Raw genomic sequence first — 13,674 nt, 5'->3', positions numbered from 1 at the left:
CTTTTCCTCCCTGCTGGCAGACCCGCTGCATGTGTAATGTTTTTAAACAAAATCAGTCTAGTATGAACCCACTCTGCCTAATATTTGAGGAAGACAGGTAATGGCAGACTCAATTTCCAAGAGAACAGATTTGGGAAAGCTGTGTCTTTTGACTGCTCTGTGTAAAGCGTGACTTTTACACATTTACCCTTGTGAGGAATCTGGTGCTAACTCTATTCCCGAAAGCCAAGTTTCATATTTTGAAGAAAGTTTAAGAGACTTGGATAAATAAATCATCTTGGGGCTGGACAGTCTAGAAATATTAGCAATCTCAAAACACAAAATAATAAATTTTCTTTCTTCTTCCTCACAGGCCTTCTTTCAAGGCAGATTGAAAATCACTGGCAACATGAATCTGGCTCTGAAGTGACAAAATCTCCAGCTTCAGCCGCAGGCAAAGCTAAGCTGTAAAGAACTCCCTTTGCCTACCTTTGAAAATCAAGTTGAGATATATAGATATACATATATTTCATTGTCAGAACTTAGATTGAAACTACACATTGGGAAATAGCATGAAGTTTGTTTTTCAATGGGTGTGACCAATCTTGTTTTTCCTAAGCCCTGGGTGAACAGAGCCTGATGGTTTACTACTGCTTTGCTGAATTGCATTCAACTGTGCATTGCAAAGTTAATATGGTAATTATGGTTTGGGGTGAAATTGAATTTTAGAATAAAATTAGGAATAGCAAAATCCAAAAACTATGTAAACAAAAGCTCTCATTTTGGTTATAAAGCACATTTGAGGATTATTGTGCTGAAGATTCAATTTAAGTTTTCTTTGGGAGAACTAGGGAGGAAACAGAACGCCAGTAGCTGGCCAGTGTTCAGTGTCGTGCACTTAATGACCTCAGCCGATTTCCCAGGGACAGTTCTTTAAATTCTGTATTAGGATTAAAAAAAAAAACTTTAAAATTTTGCATTTCATGCCATCAAAGCAGTATTTTCTTCCCACATTAAAGAAATATGATCAAAGTTTGGGAGTAAATATCTATTTTTAAATGAGTTTCTTTCTTGAAAAAAATTCAGTGTATTAGAACCATAAAATGCTGTTGTGAAAAATAATTGAACAAATAAAGTTTGCTTTAAGATGCACAACTTTCAAATTATACTCTTGTATTACTTTAATTAAATTTGTAAAACTCTCTTTTCTTTGTTATAATTTTCCTTTTCCATATGTTTAGTTTACTAGCCACATTTATCTTCCTAGATTTTCTCATGCTAATGCTGTTTCTAATAATTCAGTAAGATATGGAGTAAAATAATGCTTTCAGAAGAATGTTTAATAGAAAACTGTTCTTCCTCACCTCCTTTTTTTTTTCTTGTGTATCTTCTTTTGATTCAGAGTTCTCTAAATGATAGAGAGTAAGAGAAACATTGGAGATTTACAATCTGTCTTATCTAGACCTCTATTTACTGCTACTTTCCCATAATCAGTCACTAGTTCTTGGTTAGGGACGTGCTGTGTTGTGGAGGAAAGGGCACTTGACTAGGAGTCAGGAGTCTTGTTTCTCTTAGGCAAATAAGTAATGTCTGACAGTTTCTAACCTGTTAAAATAGGGCATTTAAGATGGTCCCTAAGGCTCCTTCTGCTCTGATAAGCCTGTGAGTCTACTCAGAGCCCAGCAGAACTGTTTGGGAGTTATTCGGGGCACACCTTTCTGCTGGAAAACAATTACTTTACCAAAGATGAGTCAGAGGCAAAGTGCTGGGTGGTTTCAGTTGTTTGTTTAGATGTTCGGCATCTCTACTAATCAAATCAGGACTGTGGATCCCATAGCCCTTGGCCACTTAACTTTGCATGTTCTGCAACAAGCAGCACAGTGTCTGAGAATGGGGCAATATGCTAAATTAAGCCAGTATAAGTTGATTTCAGGTTTCCCAGGTGGCTCGGCAGTAAAGAATTCACCTGCCAGTGCCAGAGCTGCAGGAGATGCGGGTTCGATCCCTGGGCCAGGAAGATCCGCTGGAAGAGGAAATGGCAACCTACTCCAGTATTCTTGCCTGAAGAATCCCATGGACAGAGGAGCCTGGCAGGCTACAGTCCATGAGGTCGCAAAGACTCGTACATGACTAAACAATTGAACAGGAGCACAAGTTGATCTCAAGTCCCGAAAATGAATTCAGAACACAGACTTACTTCCTAATCGTGTTGGCTTTTTATTCTGTGAAGAAAAAAATAGTTCAAGAAAAAAGTTCCAACAAAATGTCTGATTTACTTGTAGTTTGGATTTGCTGCATTATTCTGCTTCCTGTTGTTCAGGATAACAGGAGATATTTGTTATAGGCTTTAGGATGAACCTGAAAAAAAAAAGAAAGAAAAGAAAGCCAAAAACTGGTTCTTGGAGTAGAGATGTATCCATATATAAGTGCAATTTATATTATTCAAAAAACTAAGATCATGACATCCAGTCCCATCACTTCACAGCAAATAGATGGGGAAACAATGGAAATAGTGACAGACTTTATTTTCTTGGGCTCCAAAATCACTGCAGATGGTGACTGCAGCCATGAAATTAAAAGACCCTTGCTCCTTGGAAGAAAAGCTATGACAAACCTAGACAGCATATTAAAAAGCAGAGACATTACTTTGCCAACAAAGGTCTGTCTAGTCAAAGCTATGGTTTTTCCAGTATTCATGTATGGATGTGAGAATTGGACCATAAAGAAAGCTGTGTGCCAAAGAATTGATGTTTTTGAATTTTGGTGTTGGAGAAGACTCTTGAGAGTCCTTTGGATTGTAAGGAGATTCAACCATCTCCTTCAGCCCATCCTAAAGGAAACCAGTCCTGAATATTCACAGGAAGGACTGATGCTGAAGCTGAAGCTCCAATAATTTGGCCACCTGATGCAAAGAACTGATTCATTGGAAAAGACCCTGATGCTGGGAAAGATAGAGGGCAGGAGGAGAAGGGGACGACAGAGGATGAGATGGTTGGATGGCATCACCAACTTGATGGACATGAGTTTAAGCAAGCTCTGGGAGTTGGTGATGGACAGGGAGGCCTGGTGTGCTGCAGTCCATGGGGTCACAAAGAACCGGACACGACTGAGCGACTGAAAGCCTGCATGCCCTAGAGCCCATGCTCTGCAACAAGAGAAGTCACAGCAATGAGAAGCCTGTGTACTGCAACTAGAAAGTAGCCCCTGCTGGCCACCACTAGAGAAAAAGCCCAGGCAGCAGCAAAGACCCAGCACAGCCAAAAACTGAACTGAACTGATATTATAATAGAAAAGTACTCGATAAAAATGTAATAACAGTTTAATTTCTAGAGAAGCATCATTGCTTGGAGGAAAAAGATTAACTGGTCTGAGTTAAAACTAATGCCATTACTGGTTTTGTTACTTGAGCAAGTTGAGCTTCAGTTACCTGACTTAGAAAGTGGAGATACTAATATTGACCTCCTAGGATTATTGAGAATCTAGAGAAATAACATGTAAAGTACCTAAATGAATGTTAGCTATACATCCTAGCCATTCTTAATTTCCTTACTGTAAGTGCAAGTTCCCTTTTTCTCCCCACCTTTTGCCTCTGTGATGTGCAATATGATGTCTATAGTTTTTTTAAAAAATAATTTTATTTATTTATTTTTGGCTGTGCTGGGTCTTCGCTGCTGCCTGGGTTTTTTCTCTAGTAGTGGTGAGTGGGGCTACTTTCTAGCGGCAGTACATGGGTTTCTCATTGCCGTGGCTTCTCTTATTGCAGAGCATGGGCTCTAGGGCATGCGGGTTTCAGTAGTTATGGTGTGTGGGCTCAGTAGCTGTCGTTCACAAGTTCTAGGGCACAGACTCAGTAGCTGTGGTGCATGGGCTTAGTTGCTCTGAGGCATGTGGGATCTTCCTGAACCAGGGATCCAACCATGTCTCCTGCATAGGCAGGTGGATTCTTTAGCACTGAGTCACCAGGGAAGTCACTGTAGTTTTTTTGAATCTTTTCTCATTTGTTCATTCACTGAACAAATTATCTTGAGTGCTTACTGTCTATAGGGTACCACATTAAGGGTAATGCTAGGCACTGGAGATAGCAGTAAGCTCCTCCCCTAATAGTGCTTACAGCCTAGTGGGAGAGACAGTCAGTCAAAGAATCATTATTATAGACTGATCTATTTTTCAGGAGATGATCAAGGTGCTGTGATGGAGAGTCACAGTGAGGGGCCGTCTTTGAGACAGTGGTTGAGGGACACATCTCTGAAGAGGTAATATTTAAGCTGAGATCTACAGGGTGAGGAATGAACCATGCAAAGAACCATTCAGGAAAGGATGAAAGATGAAAGATGCTTGGCTTGTTCTAGACATTGCAAGAGGGCCAATGTGAGTGGAATATCGTGATCTGGAAGGACAGCTCCAAGATGATGTTAGATATCTAACATCACAGGAGCCAGCTATATTGGCATTTGTTCGTTAAGTAAGCCACTTGTGTTTCATTCTTTGTGCATTTGGAAGCTTTTGAAGGTGTAGTATTACATATATTTATTTCTCACTCATGCTATATATCAGCTTTGCCATCATATCTTGTCTAGAACCCAGTCCAATGGAGCTGCAGCTTCCGTCTGGAGCACTGGGATTGTCAGGACCAAGGAAGTAAAAAGCTGAAGTATGTGTTGATTCTTAAAATTACCTTTAAGTGATGCTTATCACTTTTGCTCCCATTTCATTGTCCAAATAATGTCACATGCTCCTAACTTCACAATCTTACCATGTACCAGAAGAAGGGAATGGAGTTAAACTATTTCTGAAGGAACTGATGACCATAACCCAAGGGCTCTCAGCAGGGGAATGAAATGATTGAAGCTGTCACTGTGCCTGCTGTGAGGAGAATGTACTGAGCTCCCGGGTTGGAGAATGGAAGGTGGAAGAAGGTAGTGTCCTGGAGTGTCAGTAATGGAGGCGTTGGTAGATGGGCAAAAGTATGCAGAGGTAGAGCTGATGAACTTGGTGACCAGATAGGGGAAGAATGATTTCCATTGACTGGCCAGGTGAATGGTGGGTCATGACTGGAATGACGAAGGGACAGCAGATTTTAGGGAGAGTGGTTGAAATAGTAAGCTCCAGCTTTGAACTTGTTGTTAACTTTGAGGTACCTGAAAATATTTCCTGGTAGAGACACCGAGGAGGCAGCTGGATTTATGAGACTGGAGCTCAGAGGCGAGGTCAGCTTGTAGAGGCACATTTGGAGGGCTTGAACACTGGGTGGTGTGTAAAGCCACAGGAATGGATGGTATTGCTTGGGAAGGGGAGAAGTAGGGTTAGATGAAGCCTTGAGGAACTTCAGCTTTTAGAGATCAGGTCGAGGAGGAGGATCTGTCAAGGGGGACAAGAACGAGGGACTAAAGAGGTGGAAGAAAATTTCGCAGGAAAAGAGTATAGCCTAAAAGTGGCAATTGTCAACTGTGTCCTATGCAGGTCGATCAGGATGCTATCTAAGAAGTGTCTACTGGATTAAACTTGGCAACATGGAAGTCACTGGTGATTACTGCAAAATCAGTTTCAGTGCTAGATTAGAACTGGTTTCATAAAGAGCTATGAATAATAAAAACAAAAAAGTTCCATTAATTATAATTAATTAATATAGAGCAAGGACATTAGCTAATACTCTTAGTTCTAGATTAGGTCATCTTGCACATGCTGCTTTCTGTGCCCACCCTCACCATTCTCTCCCTCTTGTCCCCCACCTGATCCACTTGGCAAATTCCTTTTCATTCTTTTTGTGTCTTAGCTTTCATGGAGTTGTCTCTCTTTGCCACACACACACAAACCCACAAAGCAAGCAAGCAAACAGAAAAACCCCCAGGGCTGTAATCATTCCTTTGCAGTAATTTGTTTCCCACTGAACAGAGTTCCTTAAGGGCAGAGACTGCATTTCATATATCCATTTGACACTCCCAGCACAAAGTCTTGGCTTTCTGTCATAAAGCGAATGAATGAGATAAGCTGAATAACAATTTTATATTCACAGGGGACATTTTTGAAAATAGGAACCTCATCATAGAAGTGCATTCTCTATGACAATGACCTTCCGCTGCCCCGATGATGACAGAGAACATTAAAAATTCTTCAGCCAGACTTATCTGGTTCTTTCTTTGAAAATACTTGTAGCTTCTCAGGATAGCCTTTCAATTTAATATTGAAGCAGCCTGAAGTAATCAGAAAAATCAGTTTATTTGTAGTTTTAGTACATGTTTATAAAACAAAGTGGCTCAGTGGGTTCTGTGTACATTAAAATCTTTAGTCTTGTTGCCATACCTGTTCAGATGAATTCAAGATCTCAGATTTCTGTAATCCTTGCAGCATATGTAGAAGAAAAATAATGGAGAGCATGATTAGGAAGTTGAGTGTGGAGGTGAGGGTGGAGGAGCCACAGAGGTGTGATCAAAAGAATCTCAGATCAGATTCTGTCTGCCTCCTGGAAGCTAAGTTGGTGGTGGTAGTGGTTTAGTTGCTAAATCATGTCTGACTCTTGTGACCCCAGGGACTGTAGCCCACCAGGCTCCTCTGTCTATGGGATTTTCCAAGCAAGAATACTGGAGTGGGTTGCCATTTCCTTCTCTAGGAAGCTAAGTTAGCACAAGGCTTTAAGCCTTGCCAGACTCAAGTTTCCTCTTCTGCACAAGGTGGGCAATGTTCATATTTTTTAAAAATAGTCTCATTAGACTGTGAATACCTTGAAGGTAGAAACTCTGTTATTCATCTCTGTCTCTAGTATTAATACTATGTCTACCAAAGTAAGCATCAGTAAAGGTTGCTCAAACAAATGAAGAGTAGACAACAATCCATTAAAGTTCTTTTAAAATTGTAACATACCTTGTAAAAGGTTCAGTCACATATAAGCATAAAATCCTTCTATTTTCTTCATGTGTTACTGTAGAAAAAAGAAATATGAAATTAAATCCTGTAATTAACTTTAGCAATTAAACTTCAGAAATTATTTCAATTATTTCACAAAATAATACATCTAGAGCAGCCTGGTATGGTGGCAAAACTAGAGGCCTATCAGATGAGTGTTTTGGTCCTAACTCTGGCATTTAGGTCTTCCATGGTGGCTCAGCAGTAAAGAATCTGCCTGCAATACAGGAGACAGGAGACATGGCTTTGATCCCTAGGTCAGGAAGATCCCCTGGAGGAAGGCATGGCAACCCACTCCAGTATTCTTGCCGAGAGAATCCCATGGATGGCGGAACCTAGCGGGCTCTATACCATCACAGAGTCCGGCGTGTCTGTGGCTGAGCACGCACGAACTGGCACTTAAACTCTGGGACCTTCCCTGAGGTGATAATGATTCTGAACTTGCGTCTCACTCTGTAAAACAGGAATATTAATGCCTGTCTTCCTGATTGTGAGGATTAGCAATTGTAGTTGTAAAATGTCAGGTAACTCCGTGGATGGTGCCTAATGTTATTTGAGAAATTTTTTTAACATGAAGGAAGTTATTCATTGGAACCTTTTATGATAATCCTCTGAGTTCAGATAATCAGCTGACTTCAAGATTGGGGAAAGTTTTCATTTCTCATCTTTACATTCTCAAACTTCATGAAAATTTAATAGTCTTTGTAACTCAGTGAATGAATATAGGATTATTTAGACTTTCAGAAGGTTTTCATTTCAGCCAAAGATTATGGTTCTAGCTGTCCATGGCATAGTTGCTTTTTGAACACAAAGAAATTGCTTGATCTTATTGACTAGGGAAAGGAAGGTAATCAGCCAGATTGTACCTCTGTGTAACTTACTCTGTGGGATTGAGTTTGTTTAGAGACCACACTGATATGAATTAGGAATTTGGGGTATACTACTACATAGCTAATAAGGGTCTTCAAAGATTTATGTGCTATCAGGAACCACAGCCATGTCTGGCCAAATTTTAGAGTTTTTCTCAATAGAGAGTTACAAAATCTATTGGAAAGGTCCAGTATTAATATCTATCTGGAGACTGCTGCAAACAAATGGCTCTTTAGTTCTTGGTAAGAACAGAGAATATTGGGCCAGATTTCTGGCCCTTAAGAAATGTGGCGTCTGATTCCATTTGGCAGGAAGTTTAATCTGGTATGGAACTTTAGCCAGACTTCTTGGAGAAATGTTTTTTTAAATGCAACACATCCAAAACTTATTGCAAGAAGTGGTATCCATTTAGTCTATCTATTCTATTAATAGTCATTTAAATACTTTGTAAATATTCACAGTGCTGTTTTCAGCAGCATGTAATAAATGCTTGACCTTTTGGTTCCTGGATTTGTGGCCATAAACTTTTATGTAAAATAGGGGGAGATTCATTGTAGTCTGCTGTTCATTTAAATTGCAAGCAGAGAAGCAGTAAGTGCTACAGTTTCCTAACCAACTACCAAACAGTAAGTTTTCTTTTTCCTTGCAAGTTACTGTATAATTCGCCTTTAAGAATATGGCACTATCTGTAGTATATAGAACACTTGGTTCAAGATTAAACACCTCATTTAGAACAGGAATATATGGAAAAGAATTTCAGACAAGAAGGCAGAGCCGTATAAGAGAAAGCTTGACTTAGGCAGACTGAAAGGAGCCTTCCACTTGGCAAAATGATACCCTAAGGCAGGGCGTGATAACAGTTCACACATATTTGAAAGATGGAAAGACCAAAGGGGAGGAGATTATTTTGCTTGCTCATTAGAAATAATGGGAAGAAATATAGAAGGGAAATTTCAGACAGAATCAGTTGGATTTCCTGACAGTAAAAACTGGTCACGAAAGGAGTGAGAGCTCCAACCACAGAGAAGTTCCTAAACAAATCTGGCAAATCAGAGCATTTCATTAGAAGATGTACCTTAACAGTGGCAGAAAAAGCATCTGAATGGGAGATAATATTTTGTTGACAGTCACTCTTTTGAGGATTTCTCCTCTTCCCATTTATCAAAATATTTCTTCTATGTATCAGAAAGAAGACTTTGACATGTTTTTATATTTACTTGCGTATACCCTGACTTAGAGTACATAAAGGCTGTATATTGTCACCCTGCTTATTTAACTTGTATGCAGAGTACAGCATGAGAAACGCTGGGGTGGACGAAGCACAGCTGGAATCAAGATTGCCGGGAGAAATATCAATAACCTCAGATATGCAGATGATACCACCCTTATGGCAGAAAGTGAAGAGGAACTAAAAAGCCTCTTGATGAAAGTGACAGAGGAGAGTGAAAAAGTTGGCTTAAAGCTCAACATTCAGAAAACTAAGATCATGACATCTGGTCCCATCACTTCATGGCAAATAGATGGGGAAACAGTGGAAACAGTGTCAGACTTTATTTTCTTGGGCTCCAAAATCACTGCAGATGGTGATTACAGCCATGAAATTAAAAGACGCTTACTCCATGGAAGGAAAGTTATGACTAACCTAGATAGCATATTCAGAAGCAGAGACATTACTTTGCCAACAAAGGTCCGTTTAGTCAAGGCTATGGTTTTCCCAGTGGTCATGTATGGATGTGAGAGTTGGACTGTGAAGAAAGCTGAGCACTGAAGAATTGATGCTTTTGAACTGTGGTGTTGGAGAAGACTCTTGAGAGAGAGTCTTCTCAAGAGAGAAAAGAGGCTTCTCAAGACTCTTGAGAAGACTCTTAAGAGTCTCTTGAAGTCCCTTGGACTGCAAGGAGATCCAACCAGTCCATTCTAAAGGAGATCAGTCCTGGGTGTTCTTTGGAAGGACTGATGCTAAAGCTGAAATTCCAATACTTTGGCCACCTGATGCAGAGTTGACTCATTGGAAAAGACTCTGATGCTGGGAGGGATTGGGGGCAGGAGGAGAAGGGGACGACAGAGGATGAGATGGCTGGATGGCATCACTGACTTGATGGACATGAGTTTGGGTAGACTCCGGGAGTTGGTAATGGACAGAGAGGCCTGGTGTGCTGCAATTCATGGGGTTGCAAAGAGTTGGACATGACTGAGTGACTGAACTGAACTGAACTGAACCCTGACTTATTAGATATCTTCAGAAGAAACAGAAATAAATGAGTATTGAGAGGCTTTTAAGTTTCCACAGTGTAAAAGTAGCCTCACTTTTTGTTTGTTCTTTTTTTTTGTTTTTAGTTTGCATTTTATTTAGCTTAAGTTAGTAGAATCTGAAAGCCACCAAGTGGTAGCTGCAATATAAGAGACAACTCTCACTGGAGTTGGGACCTGAAGGCCTAAGTTTGAATTCTGGCTCAAGTACATACTCATTAGTTGGTCACCTGAGCAAGTTAGTTATCCCCGCTGAGCATCAATTTCCTAAAAATTGGGAAATTTTAGGAATAAAGGGGGACAATAATCCCATCATGCTTGGGAAGATTAAGTGAAATGATGTGTGGGAGAATGCTGTTGTAGTGTGAAACAGTTTTAATTTTCTGTTTGTGTTTTTTATTGCTTCTGTGACACATTACCACTAATTTAGTGGCTTAACTTGACACATATTTATTATCCCACAATTCTGTAGCTCAGAAGTCTGGGTGGGTTCAGCCGGTTTCTCTGCTGCAGGTCTTATCAGGCAGAAGCCAAGGTGTTGGCTCCCCTGAGTTCTCATCTGGAGGTTCTGGGAGAGGATCTGCTTCCATGCTCATTCAGGATGTTGGCAGAATTTGGCTGCATGTTGCTGTGGAACTGAAGTACCCGTATCTGTGCTGGCAGCCTGGGATTGTTCTCAGCTTCTAGAGGCTGCCTACATTCCCTTCATCTCTAAAGCTAGTCAAGTCCTTGCATTTCAGGTCTCTCTGATCTCCCCTTCTGCCTCACCTCCTACCTCCAGCGAGGAAAAGTTCTCTGCTTTTAAGAGCTCATGTGATTAGGTTAGAATCATCTGGCTAATCCAGGATAATCTCCTTATTTTAAGGTCTATAACTTTAAAACACATCTGCAAAGTCCTTTTTGTCATATAATTTAACTAGGGATTAGTGTATGGACATCCTTGGTGGTTCATTCTGCCTACTACAATGATGCTATTTTAGGGCTAGAAAGGGGCCTTACAGAACATGAGATGAGGTTCTTGCCCTGGAGGGTTTACAGTCCAGGGGGAAAGAGATGAGAAACATAATATTCAGCAAGAAAACTCCAATAATAAAGAGTTTGCATGGAATGTTATAGAGCCCAGAAGACTTTTCTGTACCTGACTTGGCTTGTGGTTTTTCTATCATTCCCTGCTTGTCCTTTGATGTTTTTTTATCAAGATCCTTCAGATGGAATCCATATGTACAGAAACCACCATGCAATTTGATTTCTAAATGTCCAGAAAATTAAGCTGCTGCCATAGATCAGTATTTACTCTGCTACTTAATAAGGAAAGATCTTGAGGTTTTGAGTAAGAGGAGTTATTTTCTTCTCTGATGATGAAGTAATATAATACCACTTTATCTTCCCTTACTTTGGTCCTGATTGCCTCTTTGTCCTCATCAGCTCCATCTTGAGAGCCTTCTAGTGCTTCATTGCCAGCTCTCTCTGCCCCTGTGTACATCTTACTCCTCCCCTCTTTGGAGTTTTCTTGTTTTGTATTGTTTTGAATCAGAAGACGCTTACCCAGGCCATGTGGAGGTTTCTGATTAATTCTTGCTACTTGTCCTTCCTGCTTTAACAATATTTCTTGGATGTTTAGTCAGATCTCAGTGATAGTTTTGTAATAATATCAGCTGCCATTTATGGAATGCTGACCATGTGCCAAAGCCTGTGCAGAATCCTGTACTTCCATCTTCTCATTTACTTTAGACATTCTGTGAGGTATAGGTAATATCTTTATTTGAACCCAGCTGGGATTTGAACCCAGATCTAAATCCAAAGCCTGTACTTGACACCAGGCACTATAGGAATAGCAGGAGCTTAAAAGGAGGGGCAGCATGAAGGCACCAAAGCAGCACAAGCAGATTCAGAAAACTCAAGTCTCAACTTCCACTCTGTCTTTCCGGCCCTTGTGCAGGTTAGAGGATCTGCTTCTAGAACACTAGGATTGTCTCCATTTTCCACTGGAAACACTCAGAGTGGTTCAGACAGATGATCTGAGCTTGTGCCTATGCACTGGGCCACCACAGAGCCTGCGTGAGCCTTACCTTGGCATCCCACTGAACAGCCTACTTCTCTGAGGGGAGGGGATGGGGTAGGTGGGGCATGTGGTGTGCCCTGTGGCTGGAGAATACCTTCCCTACCAGGCTGCAATGATTAAAGTCTTCATGAATTTAACACACTAGGCGCTCAGCATATGTGCTGATTCTCAAGTCCTTCAAGAAGGCAGTCTTTAGTTGATGTGTATTCAAACAGCAGAATCTTGCTGTTCTAGCTCCACTTGAATCTAGGCTTAATGTTGAGAAGACATGAGATGCAGCTCTGTGTTGGCTCCTGTCCAATCCTGTGAATCATACCAACTCTCATAAGTTTAAGCTCTGAGAGAACTGGAATTTGAGGCCAAAGAAGGCAAAAATATTTCCCTTTCCCATTCTTCGGTTCTTGGTGTAATGGAAACAGACAGTCCTGGGTTCAAATCCAGGCTCTACAATTGCCTGCTTAAGTTACCTGCTGATCTCCATCATGGAAAGAACTCCAGTTGTGGGGGAAAGTACACCTGGCCATTTTACGCAATCATTTATCCTTTCTAAGGATGTCTCTGTATCTGTAAACAGAGGCAGGTTCTTGTCTTAGCAGGGTTGTAAAGGTTAGAGAGTAATGCATGTGGTACAATCAGGATCCAGTAGCAGCTGCAGTGAAAGGTCTGGAGCCTTTACATGAGCTGTTCATTCATTCAGGGCTCTGGCAATTGAAGTTGAACAAGTTGTCCCAAGTTTGAGTTACTTATCCTTTCCCCTCTGCAGCAGAAGGGCAGCCAGGTAAGGTAGCTGTGGGTGCTCTGCCACAGGCCAGGGCAGGTATGAGGGAGAGCCTAGTTAGGCAGTGAAAGTGCCAAGTACCACCTAACCTAGCCCCATCGTGTTCTACCGCCAAAGACCCTGGCGCCAAACCGTGTTGCTTCAGCTGCTAGTAGTTAATACTCCTTGACTTGGAAACGTCTTCAGCTCCTGGGAGCAGTATGGTGCCACGAGGGCTCACGGCTCACTCACTTAGTCTCTCTACGACTGGGATTCCCATGCACCCTAGTCTCAGCCCAGTTTATCGTCCTTCAAGGCTCACCAGGCTGTGGGCGCAGGGCCAAGGTGTAGGGGTGGAGGGTTGTTGGGGGGAACTTTTCCAGGAAGGGGCACAGCAGTGTCTTGGCTCGCTGCTCAGTTAGCCACGGCCCAGGACCCCAAGGTAGGAGAGTGAACGGAAAGGTACTCTTGTCTGGAGCTGTTGCAAAATCCTCTCCCCGGAGGGAGGTAGAACTCAGACGCACTTGGTGGAAGGGGCCCGCTCTCTCGCCCGCCCTTCAGGTGCTGGGGCCCAGAGGGGGTCCGGTTCCACTTGGGAAAGCTGGGAACTAGGAAGCGTCGCCCCGCCTTCCCAGTCTCCTAGAGAGGGGTCGGGGCGTGGTACGGCGGCCCCGCCAGGGCGGAGAGGGGTGAGGGGTCTGTGCGGCGCCTCTTCCTCCAGGGGAAGTGGGGCTCAGCCCGGTCCAACGCCGGGAGGGGCAGGCCCTCCCCTGCCCGCGCCTGCCGGGACCCTGTGCCTGTGTCCGGAGGAGGCCGGCGTCCAGCAGATGCACGCGGGGGGGTGGGGGCGGGGGAG

At 42.2% G+C, this 13,674-nt stretch overlaps 1 protein-coding gene across 1 annotated transcript in view; it reads left to right on the top strand.

Moving 5' to 3' along the window:
• The window catches only part of LOC100297152 (sterol carrier protein 2), a 33,788-nt gene extending 32,643 nt beyond the window's left edge, over positions 1-1,145 (top strand). The window contains 1 exon segment of the mRNA XM_070556554.1: positions 353-1,145. Coding sequence (XP_070412655.1) covers positions 353-550 — 198 coding nt within the window. The 3' untranslated portion in view covers positions 551-1,145.
• The last annotated feature ends 12,529 nt before the right edge of the window (positions 1,146-13,674 follow it).

Source organism: Bos taurus, chromosome 3 (genome assembly GCF_002263795.3).
Source record: "Bos taurus isolate L1 Dominette 01449 registration number 42190680 breed Hereford chromosome 3, ARS-UCD2.0, whole genome shotgun sequence".
NCBI lineage: Eukaryota > Metazoa > Chordata > Mammalia > Artiodactyla > Bovidae > Bos > Bos taurus.
This window is presented reverse-complemented; position numbering and strand designations above follow the sequence as displayed.